At 41.6% G+C, this 21,309-nt stretch overlaps 1 protein-coding gene across 2 annotated transcripts in view; it reads left to right on the forward strand.

Annotated features, from left to right (window-relative positions):
- Nucleotides 1-21,309, forward strand: part of RFX4 (regulatory factor X, 4 (influences HLA class II expression)) — a 157,502-nt gene that overhangs the window by 58,925 nt on the left and 77,268 nt on the right. For both annotated transcript variants that reach the window (XM_012644728.1, XM_012644727.1), the window contains exon 4: nucleotides 5,716-5,839. In XM_012644728.1, coding sequence (XP_012500182.1) covers nucleotides 5,716-5,839 — 124 coding nt within the window. The remainder of the gene's footprint in view (nucleotides 1-5,715; nucleotides 5,840-21,309) is intronic.

Here is a 21,309-nt window from a genome sequence, read left to right on the forward strand (position 1 = left end):
TAAACCATTGTAGCACTCTGCATGCAATCAAATGAATGAATAAATGAATTTGGCAAGGAAGAAAGGATTGAGAAGTGATAAGCAGATGGGGCTGGGTGGGCACTGGACACAGTGTCATGGAAGAGAAATGTGAGTTGAGCGTCGAAGGGCGCAGCATGGCGGAGGGGGGTCGTCTCCCGCAGTAGGAAGGGCACAGAACATGCGACGGGCAGGGGGCTGGAATGAGGCATGATGTGTCTGCGGAGCGGTGAACAGTCCGGTTGGCTGGAGAGAGGTGCATGTATCGGGGAGCAGAGAAGGCTGGAAAAGTGGTCAGGGGCCAGATCGTGCGGGCCTTGGATGCCGAGGTAAGGAATCGGGACTTCTGTGGAGAGGCAAGGGGAGCCACTGACAGGTTTAGACGGCTGTCCGGTCCTCATTGCTTAGCAAGGGTTTTTCCCCACATAGCTGACAGTCTCAGACCTCTGTGACAATCTCAGTGATGACTTCTTATGTTCAGCAATTTTTTTAAAAATCCTGTTGTCTTTTCTTTGGTGAAATAGAAGAAAAAAGTTTCTGTTCTAGAAATGTGTGCAAGAACTTGAGAAGTAGACGCTTTGAACTGACAGCCTATGTGTGTACATATAAGAAATCATAGGCTTAAAATGAGAATGGGGGGAAATTATTCTAGGTGCTGAAACATTGGCTCTTCATGGTACAGTGCTGACACGAAGCGTCCTCCATGTGCCCTAGGAGGCCACACGCTGAAACCTTGCGAGGAGGTCTTCTTAAAAACGTATAGCTCAGATAATGACTCAGGGTAGCTGGCAGACGGAGTTCATTAGCTCTCCATAATAGGATAGGCTCGATTCAAATATAATCAAGTTGTTAAATAGAAGATAAGAGAACGGAAGAAGTGGGGAATTTTTTTGTGATCATTAAAAAAATCCAGGTATGATGGAGCATTGTTCGCCATGTCAGACTAATGATATCCTCTAAAAGAGAGGAGGAAAAAGGAAAATTTCATCAGATATGAAGAGAAATAATTAACTGCCTTTCTCCCTGCCATGCCTTGGTCAGGGAAGTGGACATTCCAATTAGCAACTTTTGCACACAGGCAGACCCTCCGGATTTTGCGAGGAGGTTTGGACACAGGTGTCGTGATGCTATTCCGGTAGAAACTCATCAAGCATCAAAGGGGCCCTTCCACGCCAATTACATCTGTTTGTTCATAGAGCTTGTTAAAATGCTTCATAGTCATAAGCCACCTAGTTACTTTGGGGCTCAGAAGCTCCGGTAAGAGGAATAAAACGTGGGTGGAAATGTAGTTATTTAGAAGGCACTGGCCTTTGACAGGGACTGTTTAATTAGCTCAGTCTGTGTGAACTGTGACTTACACCCACCTGATTTGAATAGTTTGTTGCTGCTATGCGTTCATTTAAGGCGATGTATTTTTACCATGATCTTGCATTTTAATCGTGACCTTTTGGCCAGATTTAGTGAGCAAGCAAGCTACAAGAACAGCAACTAGAAACGGAGGTATAGGGGACCTACGTAAAGTAACTAAATCTGTGAAAGAGCCAGGAGTTTACCTGGGAGCCTATGCTCTTTAACGCCACACTTGAAAGCATTATCTCCCCCCATAACTTGTCTCTCCTTCTGCATCTCCAATTGTGGGGAATGGAGCCCCCATTCATCCACCTGGCCCAGTGAGGGACCTGAGAGCTTGCCTTGGTTGCCCCCACCCTCCTCGCATCTAGCAACACGAGACCCACACCCTACGTGTTATTCTGTCCCATCATTTCCTTCCCTGAACTATTACAGTAGCTCCTAACTGATCTAATTTGTTCATTTAGTCATTCAACAAATACTATAATAGTTAATCAGCCACTATGTGCCAGTCTTTGCTAGTCCACCTTGGCCGCCCCCCATAGAGGCACAGAGCAACCTTTTCAAATAATTAATTGATCATGCCATTCCTGTGCTTTAAAAAACTTAATTGGTTTCAAAGGATCTCTATCATTTTAAAGGATCATATGCAAGATGAATTCTGAATGGTCTGAAATACATATTTGTTGAATGTGTTCATAGATTTTTCTGGCCAAAATAAATTCTAGGAAATCATTAGCAAAGATAAATGAAAAGGGATACTATCCTCCTTCCCACAGCTTGTCATACACAAAGTTCCAACTGCCCAAATCGTTCATGGGTATGCATTAGACTGGAAAATGTTCCACAAGACAGTGGTCTAAAGTGTTGAAGTCAAACCTCTTTAGGGAAATTGCTGGCCAGCACAGTGGCTCACACCTATAATCCCACCACATTGGGAGGCTGAGGTGGGATGGTCATTTGAGGCCAGGAGTTAGAGACCAACCTGGGCAATGTAGTGAGACCCCATCTCTAAAAAAAGGAAAAGAAAATTGCTTGATGGAACTCTCAAGAGTCTAAGATGAAACCTATGAAACTTGGGTGGGTTTTTTTTAAAAAACATTCTTTTATTATACTCAATGCATTCCTGGCAAATAGAATATATTAAGCTTTAAATTAATGTTAGTTATTATTGTTATTGATGACATTATTATTATTCCTATCGCATCCCAAAAACATTCGCATCTTCCTGCCTGAGTCCATTTTTGCAATCCTCCCTGAGTACCACTCCACTACCTCCTGAAAATATTAACTCTTCAACTCCAGGGGTTGCCTAACTCTTGTGCTAAGCCATACTCATTTAAAGATTTATGGCATTTACAGATTCTCTGTGCCCCCCATGGTTCTTTCCTCTTAGATACCCATTCACAAGCCCCCTCTACCACTCAGACCAGCGTCTCCATCATCCAAAGCTCATGGCACATTCATCTCTCATCCTTGCTGCTCTTCTTGCCTGGCAGATACCACAGAGGTTTTCAGGGAGACAGACGCTCCTATTTACTAGCTGCATGACCGTGGGCAAATGAGTCACACCCTCTGGGCCTCAGATTTTCCTATTCTGAAACATAGGTATAATATCTACCTCATTCGGTTATTGTGAAGATCAAATGAGATAATGAATACCCAGTGCCTGGCACCTAGTAAGAGCTCAACAAATGCTAGCTGTTGTTGTTTACTGTTTCAAAACTTTAATCCTAATCCCTCCATGAAACCTTAATTATCTACTCTCATCTACACACTAATCTCTCTGTTTTCCCACCTTCAACTGCACCTATGGTCACTTATTCTTATTTCTTGTGCATAATTCTCCTCAAAAAGACTGCAGAATTAACTGGGACATAGATCCTGTCTTATGCCAACACAAGTGCCTGCAGGAGCCAGACGAGGAACAGAAAACCGACTGGTTGTAAGAAAAATAGGGAGAAGTGAGGACTCTGGCCAACTCCAGGGCACATGTAACTCTGGCCAATTGTTGTCATGCGGGAATATGGGTCCAGTGTTGCCAGATCTCAGCTTTTTCAGAAGAAGCCAGAAATCCAGATTCTTATGTGAAATGTCCTGAATTTTAAAAGTTGGGCCAACACTGTTCAGGGCAAACAAAGCATGCCTGTGAGACCCCAGTTTGTGAAAGCTGTCTTATTCAGATGGCCTTCACAAATTTGTGTGTAAGCTGGTTATTTGGACCTCTGAACTCACTTTTATAGAGAAACAATACCGTGAATGGCAGTTAGGGGTCCAGGCTAACCTCACAAGCTGATTTTCATTCATACTGGACCTGAAGCTTAGGACAGTCCTAAGAAACTTATTCCCTATGTGAAATCATTTTCCCACAGGGAAACACATTCCATTTTATGATGTTGAAGACACATACCCTAGAATGTAAGCCCTTCCAGGACAGGGCCTCTTTTTTTTTGCTCACCACTGTTTCCTTAATGTCTAGAACACTGCCTGGCACTCAGTATTTGTTGAATTAAAGATTATCCCTATCTTTATCCATCTGTCTACCCTTAATCTGTTTGCTGTATGCAAACAAGGACCATCTTGCTCACCGTGATAGCCCCAGCCCGACAGTTGATAGGACCAATCAGTATTTGTTGAATGAATAAATGACTGAAATATACTCTATCCATCAAACACTTATAGAGCACCTATTGTGTGCCAAAAAATATGCTGGGATGGTGACTCAGACACCATCCCAGCCTCAAGGAATCTGGTCACCTACAAAGGATTATATCAACCATTTCCTGGAACATTTCTAAAAATCGTCAGGAGTTACACAGTGTTCTCCATCCCAACAGATGTCCCTAGGGTTGTATTCCTCCGTGGGGTTTGAATGTGAAATGATGGCGCTGATTTTCTTCCAATCACAGATTGGAATGAGCTGAATGAGCGCTGCCCTTTCAAGTGGGCACCTCGGGAGGCCGTGTCCTCATTCCACTTCGGTTACGACAGCTCTGGACCACTTCTTTGGCAAGTGCTCTCAGAGAGTTTGAAGCCACTTGAGGACATTTATTTCACTGCTTTAGAATTATGCCTTATTTTCAACCAAAAAAAAAATGTTTGGGAAAAAATGGTTATTCCAGACACTTTATCCCCCAAACTTGGTTCCACATGACTTTGGGTTGTTTCCTAAAACCCAGTTTACACTCAAAGGAGAAATATTTTCTGTTGGTGAGTTTATTGAGCAGTATGTGCCCCAGGCTATGGAGACAAGGCCCAAAGACAAGGTCCCAAATTGTCACATGCTGCAGCAGTTGTTGGAAGAGATGGTTAGCCTTCCAACGTGTCCATGACGACAGAGGCAGGATTTGTTTGAATGTCTATATTCTGGTGTTCAGTTTAAAAAATAATAATAATGATTTTTAAAAACCCTGTATCTATTTTTCTTTTACATCCAGAAGATCTAGCACAGAGTCAAGACACATGGGAGAAAGAATGGGTGCTGAGGTCTAATGTCTACTAAGTGCTTACGATGCATGCTCTGGGCACCCTGCTGATGATGGCGCACATTGCCTCATCTGATCATTGCGACCACCTTGGGAGATGGTTGCAAATCACCTCCAAAAGGAACTGGGGCCTGAGCTTAAGTAACTTGCCTAAGGTCACCAAGCCAGCAAGTGACAAGGCTGGGATTTGAACCCAGCCGGAGAGTAGGAACTCTATCCTATAGAACCCATAGCCTATACTCACTAAAAAGATAATGAGTATAGAATCATTAACCCTAGTACAGCAGGGGAGGAGGCGATCCAAAAGTAATCATGAGGCCAGCTCTGTACTGTGGTCATGTGGCCTCCCTTCAGTCAGTAGGTTAGTGGCTGTGCAGCTGTACAGCCTCTCCTTGGCATTTGTTTTTCCAGACACTGCTCTTGTCAGCTGAGAAGCTCCAAGATGTTGACACCAGCATCCTTTGGCTTTTACTTACCATAAATGGTTCCCCAAGTGGGTGTATAGTTGGAAGCATGGCTGAGTGGAAGACCTACAAGACCCTATATAGTTTCTAGAGTTTGTAGCGAGCTGATCCATCCAGAATGTGGCCAGGCCAATGACCACAGAGCAGAGGGATGGGGAATTGGGGCTGGAAAAGTGGTCTGGGTCATACTCAAAGGGGCCAGAATTCTGATCCTGCCAAGCTACTAACTCCATGGCCATGGGCAGCGTGCTTTGTCTTCCCGAGTCCCCATTTCCCCATCTGTAGGAAGAGAGTTATTTCTAAGTCTGCCCGTCTCTGGAGGAGAACTGGAAAGAACAGATCCTTCTTGCCTGGGGCAGGTCACCTATTTTTCACTCATTAGGCATTTATTTCCCTAGGCTGGAGGAGAACTATGAGATTGCAGAAGGGGTCTGCATCCCTCGCAGTGCCCTCTACATGCATTACCTGGACTTCTGCGAGAAGAACGACACCCAACCTGTCAATGCTGCCAGCTTTGGAAAGGTGAGTCCAGCCTCACCAGGCTCATGCCCCCACCCCAATTTTAAGTAATTCGTGTGCAGTTTTTAAGCATTTTAAAGCATCTTAGTTGTTGTTTTTTTAAGTTACCTAAGTAAGTACTTTGGCAACTTTGCTATAAAACGTCAAACAATTATAAGTAATACTAAATAAAATACCAAAAAGAATAATACCAAAGTTTTTAATAATACCTTTCTATAAAAGTGAGAATTCAAATGAGAATGTCTCACTTGAATTTCCTGAATGTTTAATTTGCATAAAGTAATTTCTTTTCTCTGAGGACAAATATTGAACTCACAAGTGTGTTATATGTACATCAATCGGCCTGGGACAGGCAACTTCTTGGTTTAGTAATGTAAATGCCTTGGAGAACCTGGGAAATGTCCTTGTATCATTAGGTTGAGGTTTGGGAGTCCTCTGATGGGAGGGGTACTATTTGTATTATCACCGCAGGCCTAACTATTCTCTCTCTACCTTATAATAAAAATATATTTTATTGGGCATGGTGTCTCATGCCTATAATCCCACCACTTTGGGAGACTGAGGCAGGAGGATCGCTTGAACCCAGGAGTTTAAGGCTGCGGTGCGCTATATATATTCCTTCCACACTTAGGGCTATGTATACAAAAAATTATTAGAACCGATCATTCCTACTTAACAGGCCAAGGAAAACTGTTGGGGCATTCTTTAAGACTGATCATTAATTTATTTGATAGCTGAAAAATCTAGATTTTATACAAAAAATTAACCAATTTAATGTCAGTCAATATATCTAAACTCTTCCTCCTTTTATTGGCTTTTTTTCCCTATTAATATGTATAATTTTTACTGCTTCTGCTAAGAAAAAAATAGGCAGGCTTGTTCGGCACCACTGTACTTTACTAGATTTTGAGTGCAGGCCTACCAAGGGCTGAAATGGCAGAAAGAGGTCAGTGTGTAAGTTTCAGGAATTCCCTTTTCAGATTCCCAACAGATAAATCATCAGCAGGAAAAAGAAAAAACAAACAGCAGTGTGAGGCCTGAGCTACCCATCCTGGAGAACTCAAAACTGAGTGGCTGAGAAGTGGCTCCACTCAATAAATGGGAAGATGCTCTGTGGTGACTTAGGGAGAGAAAAATGCTTTTGTGATGCATTAACACAATTTTTCCAAAGTGAATAGAATTTTTTAAAAAGTCAGTGAAGAGCTAGGCACAGTGGTGTGCACCTGTAATTCCAGCTACTCAGGAGGCTGAGGCAGGAGGATCACTTTGAGGCCAGGTGTTTGAGGCTGCAGCACACTATGATTGTGCCTGTGAACAGCCACTGCACTCCAGCCTGGGCAACCTAGCAAGACCCCATCTCTAAAAAAATAAATAAATGAAAAATTTTAAAAAGTCAATGGAGAAATTACCTTTGCTACTTATTCATTCATTTCTTTGGTCCCTCAGTATTGGCTATGACTAGATATGTGGCAGGCACTGTGTTAGGTGGTGGCAGTGGGGACCCAGAAAAGAAATTCATATGGGCTCTGCTATGGAGGGGCTTACGGTGTCCCTCCCTACACTCAGCAGGCAGGAGAAGGAAGAGCACACTGTGAATGCATATGCTGCATGTGAGAGTTTTGCCAGGTGTCTGTGGTCCTGGAACATTCAGTCACATCTACACACTCCCTCACAGTGGCCACAGTGGAGAGCCCAGATATGGCCTCTTAGATACAGATGGAGGGACAGGTTGGGTGAACCAAGAGACCAGGAATCCTGACTCTCCCAGACTTATCACTTAACCTCTCTGAGCCTCCACTGCCTCAGCTTCCTCAGGGGGTTGTTGCAAGATTCAAGTGAGACGATGTTGGTGGATGATGTACGGTGCTATTTATCAGTCATCCAGTAACTCAGATATTTATTAAGTACCTACCATGTGCCATTACAACTGCTGATGTTATGAATTCGACATAAGCTGTCTGTGCACAGACACAAATAGCCATTTGTTAGCTTAGATTCTGCAAAAAACAAACAAAAACCCTCACCATTTTTAGGAACTCCAATTTGTCTGTGTAAGGGCCCTCTATCCCTTTTTTCTAAATACCTTTGTAACTCTGGCGTCAACTCAGGGTTTCCTTGACCTTATGATGTACATAAACTGGTTTAAGCCCACCCCTCTCTCTCAGCGCCCCAGTTCCATTCTCATTTTAAATCTCAAAACTGTCCCAAGATTTTAGCAAATCCTAAGGTGTTTGCATTCTCAGGGTCACCTTGACTTGGGACCCTTCCTTCTGCCTATGCTGCCTCTCTCTTCCCCTGTGCTGTTCGATAGGGTCATCAATAGCCACATGTGGCTGTTTCACTTAATTAAAGTTACACCAGATAAAAACTTCAGTTCACTAGCAGTTGCAGTAGTCACATTTCAAATGCTCAAGCACCATATGTGACTAGAGGCTACCATATTGGGCAGGGCAGAATAGAAAATTTCCATCATCACAGAAAGTTCCACCAGACAGCCCTGTTCTATACCATGGCGAGCCAGGGATACAACTCAGCATCCTCTTCACTTTCCACAAGACAGCCCCAGAAAGCCTCTGTGATCCTAGTAGACTGAGGTTTTTAGGAGGGGCTTAGATCCCAAACAGGGCCCTGCAGAACAGACATCCCCCATCTCGAAATGCTCTTCCACTGATCCTGCCTCTGTCAGTTTCCATAACTAATCCCAGCCCTTCTCCACTCTGCTGTCTCCCTTTCCTCTTCCTCTTCCACCGCCCTCCTCCCCCTCATTCTTCTCTTCCCCTTCTTCTTGGGACAACCCCGCCAAATTTCCTCTTTTCTGAGATCCTTGGTTTCTGCTGACATCTGTGCCTACATAGATGTCTCACTTACCCCACAGGGCTTTTCAAAGTATTTTTCCAAACAATAAGTTTCCTCCCTAAGAATTACAGTGCCAGTTGCTTCCAAAACAGTCATTTTAAAAAGCATCCAAACGCCATCTTATCTTCAGTCTGAAAGCAAGGAAATACTCCAATGGTATTAAAAGCATGAATGCAAATGCTCTTTGCAGCTGCCTTGCTGTCAATTTCAAATGCAGTGGGAACTGGAGCTTTCCTTCCAGCCACAGAGGACAGAAGGTGCCCGCTAAGGGTTTCCACACGGAGTTGCTGAATTGAAACCCCAGACACATTTGCCTTTCCTGAGGACTCCAGCAGGCTGCAGCTGCCATCTCCTTGAGAGAAAGGGACTAGTTGTTCTGCGAAACCTTGGGGTGTAATTGTGGACAGTCTTCCTTTAAGCAGATCCATCCAGACTTATGATTCTTCTATGAACTTTTAACTCAGAGCAGGCAAGGTTCAATATTTCAGCTTAGTTTTTAGGGAAAAAATAAATTGGTAGTAGTCCTTCACCCAGCTTGCAAGTGGGCAGAGGTGAAACAGACAGTGCTGAAGCTGTCCCCCAGGGTGGCCTGGCTGGGATACTGTTCTTGATAAAATGGATGGCAGTAATTGCTTTGCTGCAAGTAAGATCTGAAATGCAAACGCTCTTTCCAAGCCTGTGGCCAAGCTCTGCAAGCATTGGCTCCCAGCAATGTTGTATTGACTTTGGGTCCTGGAATTAATTTAAGAAGTGTAGAGAATGCTGAAGCTTCTGGCCGAACTGGTCTTGTGCTTGCTTTTGCTATTGGCTAGGGTAATGAAAGGTCACCAGACTCGGAGTCAAATTTTTTCTGAACTCCCACTTCCCTACATTAGACAGGAATAATCCCTCATCAAATTAGTGATAAAATGAGACTATGCTTATTGAGAGCATTTTTTGAAACCATACAGTACCCTACCAGTGAAAGAAATCAATCACCATTATCCAAAATTGTCCCCATACTAAAGCACCTCCTCTATTTCTTTTCCATGCTTTATTTTTCTTTATAGCCTCTGTCATGACTTGAACTATCCTACACGTACACACACACACACATACACACACACACACACACACACACACCTACCTTTCCGTCCTGCTACTCTAGGCTTGTCAGGTTGAGAAACAGCATGTGTGTGTGTGTGTGTGTATGTGTGTGTGTGTGTGTGTATACATAAAATAATTAGTTGTTTTTGTTTTGTCCGTCTCCTCCAGAATAGAAGCTCCATGAGGACTTTTTTGTTTGCTGTGTTAACCCAACACCCAGAACAGTGCCTGGCACAGAATAAGCCCTCAGATATTTGTTAAAGGTTAAATGATTTGTATGAATACTACTCGTGAGGGACCATGTGAGTAATTTTTACATGTGTGAACTTGTTTAACCCTCAGGATAAGCATACAAAATGGGTATGTATCCATTTTCCAGTAGCCCATTTACTGAGTAGGGATGAACTTGTTGGAGTACAAATGGAAACTGGCTTTATTTTTACTTACTTTGAAGAGCCGCCTCCAGAGTTCTCTGTCCAACCTTCCTGCCTTGCCCTCTGCCGACAAGGGAAATCGCACAGCATCTGACCATATTCAGCCAGCACGTCAGTCTTGGTTGGATAATTACAACTCATTCTCAGCTGCTAAAAAGTTCAGTTCCGTCCAACTTAAAACTTCAATCTCACATCTAAGTCAGAGCATCTCTCTCCTTGTGGCTCAGAATTTGCTGTGGGAAAGAAGGGTGGGGTCGTTCCTCTCTCCTTGCCTGGCTCTCCAAGGTTGGTGAAGGGAGGAGGAGGAGGAGTGGTCAGAGGAAAGGCAACAAGAGTCATTCAACCAGCTGGTGCTAGTCGAGGGCTCCTCCTACCTGGCGGCACCCTCTGCTATGACTGTCACCCATGTGCTGGGGGCAGGGGTCCCATCATGGGCTTTTGGGGAGCCCCCGTGGACCTCTGTCTACACTGGCTGATGGGTGGGATGTGCTCTCTAGCTGACCTCCTATCACCCTCACCCGCAGGCTGCTGTGGCCCATCAGGTGACTGAGGAGTCACCCTGTAGCTCTGTTCTTGCATTGGAGGATTTTGGCCAGCTCACTACACACTGAGTGTTACACTCTGATTCTTAGACACACCCAGAGGACCCTCAACATGTGTAACTCTTGGATGGAACAGGCTGAACTCAATGAATATAAGCAGAAAATAGCTTTGCTTTGTTGTAAGTTTGGCCTGACCCCTGATAGTTTCGTGAAAGATTTAATATTTTGGTTATTGATTATAAGAACAAATATCTTCTCAATAATTTAGACTCTCCTTTAGACTTCAAAAGTCCAGTCCAGTCCTCCAATTTAAAACTGCAATCTCACATCCACTTCAAGACTCCTTCCTGTCCCAGCTTGTGTTTGCCTGTGTGTCACTTGGGGTCCTACAGAGAAAGGGGGCGTGTGGTCTGATCTTCTATTCTCCCCTGACCTTTCCCTCTGTTACTGGTCCCTCGAGGCTCGCCAGGTTGAGAAAAAATACTTACAAGATACAACTCCAGTTCTCCAGTTCTCCAGGAATATATTTTTAGAGAACATCAGAACTATAAACTTAAACACAGGATAACAGAGGTTAGAATTGACATACACGTGATGTTGTCCAAGCTTATTAATAGGCGATTCCTTTTAGTAGGTGGTAGGAGGGTCTAGCTCTAATTTAGCATGTGGTGTTCAGAGCTCTCATAAAATCAGATAGCAAACATTTGCATGGGGCTTTCTGTGTACCTGTCACTGTTCTAAGCACTTTGTGTATATCAACCTCATCTAATCCTCCAAACAACTCTATGAGGTAGGTACTGTTATTATCCCCATTTCACGGATGGCAAACTGAGTCCCAGAGAAATTAGGTGATGTGCCCAAGTCCACACAGGAAGTACGTGGTGAATTTAGGATGAGAACCTGGAAAGTATGGCTCCAGAGTCCCTGCCCTCAACCACCTGACTTACAGGGAACACGTTATTTCAGGGCTAGGACAGGTATATGTGGAGGCAGGTTTTGTGCAAACACTTGCCCTTTTGACTTTGATGTAGTCATCACCTGGTGACATCCTAGATGATGGAATTTGGGAGATAAGTCTTAGCCTTTCTGTATCTCAGGGGTCTAGCGTGCTAGTCATTGCAGCTGAGAAATGTCCCCTCAAATCTTCCTAACTGGGGTACTCTGGGTACTGTGAACTGCCTTCCAGTGTTTCCCATGCTGCATCCTCCCTCAGCACTTGGCTTTACCCATTTATTTGATATTCATTTATCTCATGTCTGCTGTGGGCCCAGCCCGGTGCTGGGACACGGGAGTGAAGCAGTCTGCCCTCGAGGGGCGGGCCCTGCAGAAGGGACATATGCACATGAGTGACTGCAAAACACGATGACAAATGCACCTCCTGAGCTATGAGCACAGGATGGGAGGGTCGCAGAGGAGGAACTGCTGCCTCCTTTGGAGTGGGGGTGAGGGGCAGCCTGAGAACCAGATCAGTCCTGGAAAAGCTCCAGACACTTAGTATCCCCCTGCCCCAACCCCCAACCCTGGAAGATCCACAGAAGCTGAAATGGGTATTTTAATTTCACCAAAAATATCTTTCTCCCATTTTTTTTACCGGCCTTTTGGAAACTCTAAAACAAAAACTCTAAGGAGCATCACTGTGTTTAACCAACAAACTAAGCCTTTCGGGGAAAAAAGGAAAAAATAAAACCAAAAAACCCTGGGCCTCATATTTTTAGCAGAAAACATCTGCAACTTAGAAATGGGTTGCTTTCCAAGAATCTGTGAGGTGCATTTCAGTGGCGGCTTCAAGGTGGAAGAATGTCTTCTTTAACACTTATTGAGGGACCACCATGTGCTGTAGCCCAGGAGTTTCCAGTAATGCCAGGTTTTGAGCCCTGAACTTGAGGACCTATCACCCTTACTCGCTGTGTGACCATGGGCAAGCCCCTTTCTCCCCCTGAACCTCACTCCCTCCATCTGTCAAGTGGGGAAGTTAGTCTGCAAGCATGTGAGGATCCTTATCATGTTAGCCTGAAATACTTCTCGACTAGAAATCATAAAGTAATGATAGCTAACACTGACCCTGTGCCAGTCCCTGGGCAAGCCTTTTGCGTGGATCATCTCATTTAATCTTTGTACACCCTACGGTTTTGGTTTTTTGTTTAAGACCTTTTTTAAAGAGCGGTTTTAGGTTCACAGTGAAGAATAAGGCACAGAGATAAGGCCCATCTACCCTTGCCCCCACACACGCAGAGCCTCCGCTGTCATCAACATCTCCCTCCAGAGCAGTATATTTGTTACAAATGATAAACCTACATTGACACATCATTATCAACCAAAGTCCATAGTTTACATTAGGGTCCACTCTTGGTGTTATACATTCTATGGGTTTGGACCAATGTACCATGACATGTGACCATCATGAGAGTATCATGCAGAGTATTTTCACTGCCCTAAAAATCTCTGTTCTCTACCTATTCATCTCTCCCTGTTCCCCAACCCCGAGTAACCACTGATCTTTTCACTGTCTCCATAGTTTTGCCTTTTCCAGAGTGTTGCATAGCTGGAATCATACAGTGTGCAGACTTTTCAGATTGACTTCTTTCACTTGGTGATATGCATTTACGTTTCCTCCATGTCTTTTATGGCTTGATAGCTCATTTCTTTTGAGTGCTGAATTATATTCCATTGTCTGGATGTACCACAGTGTATTTATCCCTTCACCTTCAGAAGGATATCTTAGTTACTTCCATATTTTGGCAATTATGAGTAAAGCTGCCATAAACCTCAATGTGCAGGTTTTTGTGTGGACATAAGTTTTCAACTTCTTTGGGTCAATACCAAGGAGTGCAATTGCTGGATTGTATGGTAAGAGTATGTTTAGTTTTGTAAGAAACTGCCAAACTGTCTTCCAAAGTGGCTGTACCATTTTGCATTCCCACAGCAATAAATGAGAGTTCCTGTTGTTCTACATGCTCACCAGCATTTGGTGTTGTCAGTGTTCCAGGTTTTGGCCATTCTAATAGGTATGTAGTGGTATGTCATTGTTGTTTTAATTTCTGTTTACATGACGACATATGATGTGGAGCATCTTTTCATGTGCTTATTTGCCATCTGTATATCTTCTTTGGTGAGGTGTCTGTTAAGGTCTCTGGCCCATTTTTTAACTGGGTTGTTTGTTTTCTTATTGTTAAGTTTTTAAAAGTTCTTTGTATATTTTGGATAATAGTCCTTATCAGAAGTGTCTATTGCAAATATTTTCTGCCAGTCTGTGGATTATCTTCTCATTCTCTTGACATTGTCTTTTATTAATTTTAATGAAGTCCAGCCTATCAGTTATTTCTTTCATGGATTATGCCTTTGATGTTGTACCTAAAAAGTCATCACCATATCCAAGTTCATCTAGGTTTTCTCCTATGTTATGTTCTAGGAATTTTATAATTTTGTGTTTTACATTTAGGTCTATGATCCATTTGGAGTTAATTTTTGAGATGGGTGTAAGATCTGTGTCTAGATTTTCTTTTTGTATATGGATGTCCAGTTGTTCCAGTACCATTTGTTGAAAAGACTATCTTTGCTCCCTTGTCAAAGATCAGTTCACTATATTTATAAGGGTATATTTCTGGGCTCTCTATTCTGTTTCATTGATCTTACTCTTTTGCCAATGCCATACTGTCTTGATTACTGTAGCTTTATAGTTAAGTCTTGAAGTCAGGTAGTGGCAGTCCTCCAATTTTGCTCTTTTCTTTCAATATTATGTTGGCTATTCTGGGTCTTTTACCTTTCCATATAAACTTTAGAATCAGTTTGTTGATACCCACTAAATAACTTGCTGAGATTTTGATTGTGATTGTATTGAACCTATTGATCAAGCTGGAAAGAACTGACATCTTGATGATATTGCATCTTCCTATCCATGAACATGGACTATCTTATCTCTCCATTTATTTAGTTCTTCTTTGACTTCTTTAATTGGAGTTTTATAGTTTTCCTTATATAGATCTTGTACATATTCTGTTATATTTCTACATAACTATGTCATTTTAGGGGGTGCTAATATAAATGGTATTGTGTTTTCAATTTCAAATAGCACTTGTTCATTGCTGGTATATAGGAATGCGATTGACCTCTGTATATTAACCTTGTATTCTGCAACCTTGCTATAATTGCTTGTTAGTTTCAGGAGGTTTTGTTGTTGTTGTTGTTATTGAATCTTTTGGATTTTCTACATAGACAATCATGTCATCTGTGAACAAAGAGTTTTATTTCTTCCTTCCCAATCCGTATACTTTTTATGTCCTTTCCTTGCCTTTTGCATTAGATAGTATGTCCAGTGTGATGTTGAAAAGGAGTGGCGAGGGGAGACATACTTGCCTCATTCCCGATTTTTATTGGGAAAGCTTTGAGTTCCTCACCATTAAGTATGATGTAGCTGTAGGTTTTTGGTAGATATTCTTTATCAAGTTGAAGAAGTTCCCCTCTATTCCTAGTTTGCAGAGAGTTGTTTTTTTTTTTAATCCTGAATGGGTGTTGGATTTTGCCAAATGCTTTTTCTGCATCTATTGATATGATCGTATAATTTGTTTAGCCTGTCGATGTGATGGATTACATTAACTGATTTCCAAATGTCAAAACAACCTTGCATACCTGGGATAAATCCCACTTGGCTATGGTATATAATTCCTTTTACATATTGTTAGATTCAATTTGCTAATATTCTGTTAAGGATTTTTGCATCTATGTTCATGAGAGATATTGGTAGGTAATTTTATTTTCTTTCAGTGTCTTTATCTGGCTTTGGTATTAGGGTAATGCTGACCTCATAGAAAGAGTTAAGAAATATTCCCTCTGCTTCTATGCTCTGAAAGAGATTATAGAGAGTTGATATAAATTCTTCCTTAAACGTTGGGTAGGATTCAATAGTGAACCCATCTGGGCCTGGTGCTTTCTGTTTTGGAAGGTTATTAATTATTAATTTAATTTATTTAACAGATATAGCCTTAATCTGATTGTCTATTTCTTTTTGTGTGAATTTTGGCAAATTGTGTCCTTTCAAGACATTAGTCCATTTCATCTAGGTTATAAATTTTGTGGGCATAGAGTTTTTTATAGTATTCCTTTATTATCCCTTTAATGTCCATAGGATCTGTAGTGATGTTCCCTCTTCCATTTCTAATATTAGTTATTTGTGTCTTCTCTCTTTTTTCTCTTAATTGGTCTGGTTAGAGGCTTATTGATTGTATTGATCTTTTCAAAGAACTGGCTTGTGGTTTCATTGATTTCCTTTACTGATTTCCTGTTTTCAATTTCATTGATATCTACTTTAATTCTTATTATTTCTTTCCTTCTACTTACTTTGGATTTAATTTGCTCTTATTTTTCTTGTTTCCTAAGGTGGAAACTTAGATTATTGATTTTAGATGTTTTTAGTTTCCAATATGTACATTCAATGCTATAAATTTTCACTGCTTTTGCTGCATTCCACAATTTTGATGTTGTGTTTTCATTTCATTTGGTTCAATAATTTTTAAATTTCTCTTGAGATTTCTTCTTTGCCCCATGTATTATTTAAAAGGGTATTGCTTTATTTTCACATTTTTTGGGATTTTCAAGTTATCTTCTGTTTTTGATTTCTAGCTTAAATCTATTGTGGCCTGAGAGCAGACATTGTATGATTTCTATTCTTTGAAATTTGTTGTGTATGGGGACCCAGAATATAGTCTACATTGGAGAATATTCCATGTGAGTTTGAGAAGAATACATATTCTGCTGTTGTTGGATGAAGGAGTCTACAAATGTCAATTATATCCAGTTGATCAATGGTGTTCTTACGGATTTTCTGCCTGCTGTATTTGTCCATTTCTGACAGAGGGTGTTGAAATCTCCAACTATGACAGTGAATTCATCAACTTTTCCTTGCAGTTCTACTAGTTTTTGCTGCATGTAGTTTGATGCTCTGTTGTGAAGCACATACACATTAAAGATTGTTATGTCTTCTTGGAGAATTGACTCCTTTATCATTATATAATGCCATTTTTTTTTATTCCTCATAACTTTCCTTTAAAGTCTGCTCTGTCTGAAATTACTATGGCTACTACTGCTTTTTTTGATTAGTGTTAGCATGGTATATTTTTCTCTATCCATTTACTTCTACTTTATATGTCTTTATATTTAAAGTGGGTTTCTTATAGACAACATATAGTTTGGTCTTATTTTTTGATCTACTTAGGCAATCTTTGTCTTTTAATTGGTGCATTTAGACCACTGACATTCAAAGTGATTATTGATAAAATTGGATTGATATCTACCATATTTGTTACTGTTTTCTATTTGAGGCCCTTGTTCTTTTTTTCCTGGTTGTCTTCCACTCTTCTTCTGCCCTTGGTGGTTTTAATTGAGCATTTGTGTAATTTCCTTTTTTCTCCTTTCATAGCATGTCAGTTATATTTTTTTAGAAAACTTTTTAATGGTTGCCCCAGAGTTTTCAATATGCATTTACAACTAATCCAAGTCCACTTTCAAATAACACTACATATACCACTTCGCAAGTAGTGCGAGTACCTTATAATAACAAAATAACCTAATTCTCCCCTACCCTCTCTTGTATCATTGCTGTCATTCATTTTGCTTGTATATAAGCCTAGAATAGCATATGCGTGTATGTGTTTTATATGTATATATAAAAGCATACATAATAAAATGTTATTATTTTGGATAAATTGTCATGTGTTAGATCAGTTAAAAATAAGAAAAATAAGTTTTTACTTTACCTTTACTTATTCCTTCTTTGATGCTCTTCCTTTCTTTATATAAATCTTAGATTTTTTTGCCTACATCAATTCCCTTCTCTCTAAAGGATTTCTTTCATCATTTCTTATAAGGCAGGTCTACTGGAAATGAATTCCATCAATTTTTGTTTGTCTGAGAAAGCCCTTATTTCTCCTTCAATTTTTGAAGGACAGTTTCTCAGAAATCTGAGTTGGTGGTGTTGTTTTCTCTTTATACTTTAAATATCTAGTTCCACTCTCTTCTTGCTTGCGTAGTTTCGAAGGAGAAGTCAGATGTAATTCTTATCTTTGTTCCTCCATAGGTAAGGTGTTTTTTCCTTCTGGCTTTTTTTTTTTTTTATCGGGATTTTTTTTTTTTTTTTAATCTTTGGTTTTCTGTAGTTTGAATATGATATACCTAGCTATAGATTTGGTATTTACCTTGCTTGGTGTTCTCTGAGCTTCCTGAATCTGTGATTTGGGGTCTGACATTAATTTGTGGAAATTCTCAGTCATTATTGTTTCAAATATTTATTCTGTTCCTTTCTCTTTTTTCTCCTTCTGGTATTCCTATTATGTGTATTTACGTCTTTTGCTGTTGCCTCAGACTCTTTGGATATTCTGTTCTGTTTGTTCAATCTTTGTTCTTTTTGTGATTTTCAGTTTTCTAAGTTTCTATTGATATATCCTCAAGCTCAGAGACTTTTTCCTCAGCTGTGTCCAGTCACCTAATAAACCCATCAAAGGCATTCTTCATTGCAGTGATGAAATGATCTCTAACATTTCTTTTGAGTTCTTTCTTAAGATTTCCATACCTCTGCTTACATTGCCCATCGGTTTTTGCATGCTGGCTACTTTATCGATTAAAGCCCTTAAAAAATTAATCAGTTGTTTTTAATTTCTGATCTGATAATTCCAACATCTCTGTCATGTCTGGTTCTGATGCTGACACCCAGGCTAGAGTTCAGTGGCATCATCATAGTTCACTGCAACCTCAAACTCCTGGCTCAAGAGATCCTCCTGCCTCAGCCTCCTGAGTAGCTGGGACTACAGGTGTGTGTCACCACACCTGGCTAATTTTTCTATTTTTTGTAGAGACAGGGTCTTGCTCTTGCTCAGGCTTGTCTCAATCAATCCTCCTATCTTGGCCTCCCAAAGTGCTAGGATTACAGACATGAGCCACCATGCTCAGTCTTCAAATTATGTTTTTTGCCTTTTAGCATGCCTCATAATTTTTTCTTACTGGCTGGACATGATGTACCAAGTAAAAGGAACTGCTGATTAGGTCTCAGTCCTTTAGTGAGTCTCTGCCTCTGTGAACTCTACTAGTGTCTTTCAGTTTTTTTCTCCCCCCTCAGATGGGACAGTATGGCAAGAGTTGGCTATTTCCCTTCTTGGAAGGCCAAGGCGGGCTGGAGTTGGGTATTTCCCTTTTCCCATGTCAGTTAGGCTCTGATAATACCCCACAGGTGAGGCTCTGGGTAACTAGTTTCTCCTGAGGGCAGGCCTTGTTAGGAAGAACAGAGCGCTCTGTCATGTATCAAAATGGTTCCATCTCCCCTCCCTGCCAGAAGCATGAGGAGGTTTTTCTTACGACGTTTACTGTGGGAACCTGATCAAGTGCTGGGAAGTAAATCTCTCAATATTGTGTGGCCCTCCCCATGGCTGGATCCTCCTGGAGTTATTTTTAACTCTCAGACTTGTGTGCACTGAGCCTCCAGCAACTCGTCAATTGCAGTTCAGGTGTTCCTACCCCAGCACGGCTTCCTGCTGCAGTTTTCACGCAGGAGTCTCTCTCTGCTTCAGGAAGCTGTGACTCTCTGTATTCACCTGTCTCTCCAATCCTGGGGGCAGAAATTTGTTCTGTGTCTTCCCCTGTCTTAGAGATCCAAGAAGAGTTGTTGATTTTTCAGTTTGTTCAGCTTTTTACTTGTTGTTATGATGGAATGGAGACTTCCAAGCTCTTTACACACGGAACCGGAAACTGGAGGTACTGTTTTTATTCCCATTTAAAGATGAGATGCCTGTGTTGCCAATATGAGATTTCTGGTCAATTCAAAGGACCTAAACACGGGGACGTTTTCTATAAAGTAAATCCTGGGTAGAAATCAGAAAGTGTATCAGTTAGGAATTGTGTTGGGGCTGTGAGTAAAAGATGCCTCTCCTCGTCCCTAAACAGTGGCTTAACTAAGTTAGTGGTCTTACTTTTTTTTTTTTTACATAAACTAAGTCTAGGAGAAGCTAACCTGGCTCTGGTGGGAGAGAGCCCCACAAGAGCATCAGAGACTCAGATTCTGTCTATCTTTATGCTCTGGCCTAAAGATGGCTTCCAACTTCTACAAAACCTCATGGTCCAGAATGGCTGTTGCACTCCAAAAGTATATTCCAGGCAAGAATTAGAAAAAAGGAGGTAAAGGAAGAAAGGCCAAAACTCCTAGCTGATTACCAAGCAGTGGGCTTGCTTAAAAAAAACAAAAACAAACACACAAAAACCTCTCAGCTGAGTCAGTTCTTTTTACTCTTTCTTAGAGCCCAGCTCAGTGATTTTCCCTCATATCTCATTGGCTTCACTTGGCTCAGGGAGACAGAAAAATGTAGTCCATTGTCTTCTGGAATAAAAAACTAGGATTTGAGCCTGGTGTGGTAGTACAGGCCTATAGTCCCAGCTACTCAGGAGGCTGAGGCGAGAGGACTGCATGGGTCCTGGAGTTCAAGTCCAGCCTGGGCAATATAGTGAGACTCTGTCTCTAAAACAATTTTTTTTTAATTTAAATAAATAAAGATTAGGATTTGATTGGGAAGAAGTAGACGACTAGCTGTTTTATCCACCTAAGGGCATTTCAGACATCCTTGCATCCTTTCATATGCTATAACTATGAAACGGAGCTTGGGATCCTGAGAGAGCACAGGGTGTACTCTCAAATCATGAGCTCATGGAAAGTAGCATAGGTGGTGCGATGTGATCATTTAAGACTGTGTGAGGGTGACATGATTTGGGGTCAGCAATTTTCTGAACTTTTCAGGGAAAGGCAGATTTCAAGAATAGGCATTAGGGCAGTTATGACATAATGTAATTTGAATATGCAGAGAAGCTATTTAGCCTCAGAAATATATCTCCCCTAAAGCTTGATGTCTCAAATTCCTCAATTACATTCAAGTCTGTAAAAATACGACTAGAACACGCTAGGATAACTTATTAATATTTATCAGTTACTAACGCCTCAATATGTATGAGCTTAATCGATTAAGGTGACTTAGATGTGTTGGTACAATGCCCTCACTTTCCAAATGAGGAAATCAAGACTTAGAGGGACTGAGTGGTCTTCCCAAGTCCACGCTTTAGTGGCAGGGCTGCCCACCCCTTGCCAAGAGGGACTGGGTGGCAGTAGGTAGGGGGTGGGGAGAGGCACGAGGAAGAGGAAGGGAGACTACAGAAAGGGAAGCTGAGAAATAGACATACTTGTATGAATTGGATTTATTTACAGCCTGTCTTTTTCCAATGAACACTTGAGGTAATTGGCAGTTTGGGCTGTGAGTGGCTCTTCCTTGGATGTTTGGCTCCTTCGTCCTTGCTGGCCATCCTTGGGCAATAGGACAAAACCAAGTGTGTTTTGGGGACCTGTGCATCAGCGGCTGCATGTACTTGCAAGGGAGAGGGGGATGAAGACCCCCCTCATTTTACACAGTAGCCCTCTTCCTTGAATCCCTCCAATCTGCCCACCCCCCGGATCACTTCATGTTGGTGGGAACCCTGACCAGGGGGCGCTTGTACACCCCTGAAGTGACACAGCAGAAGATGGGGACATTCT

This window comes from Propithecus coquereli, unplaced genomic scaffold (assembly GCF_000956105.1).
Source record: "Propithecus coquereli isolate 6110/MARCELLA unplaced genomic scaffold, Pcoq_1.0 Scaffold218, whole genome shotgun sequence".
Lineage (NCBI taxonomy): Eukaryota > Metazoa > Chordata > Mammalia > Primates > Indriidae > Propithecus > Propithecus coquereli.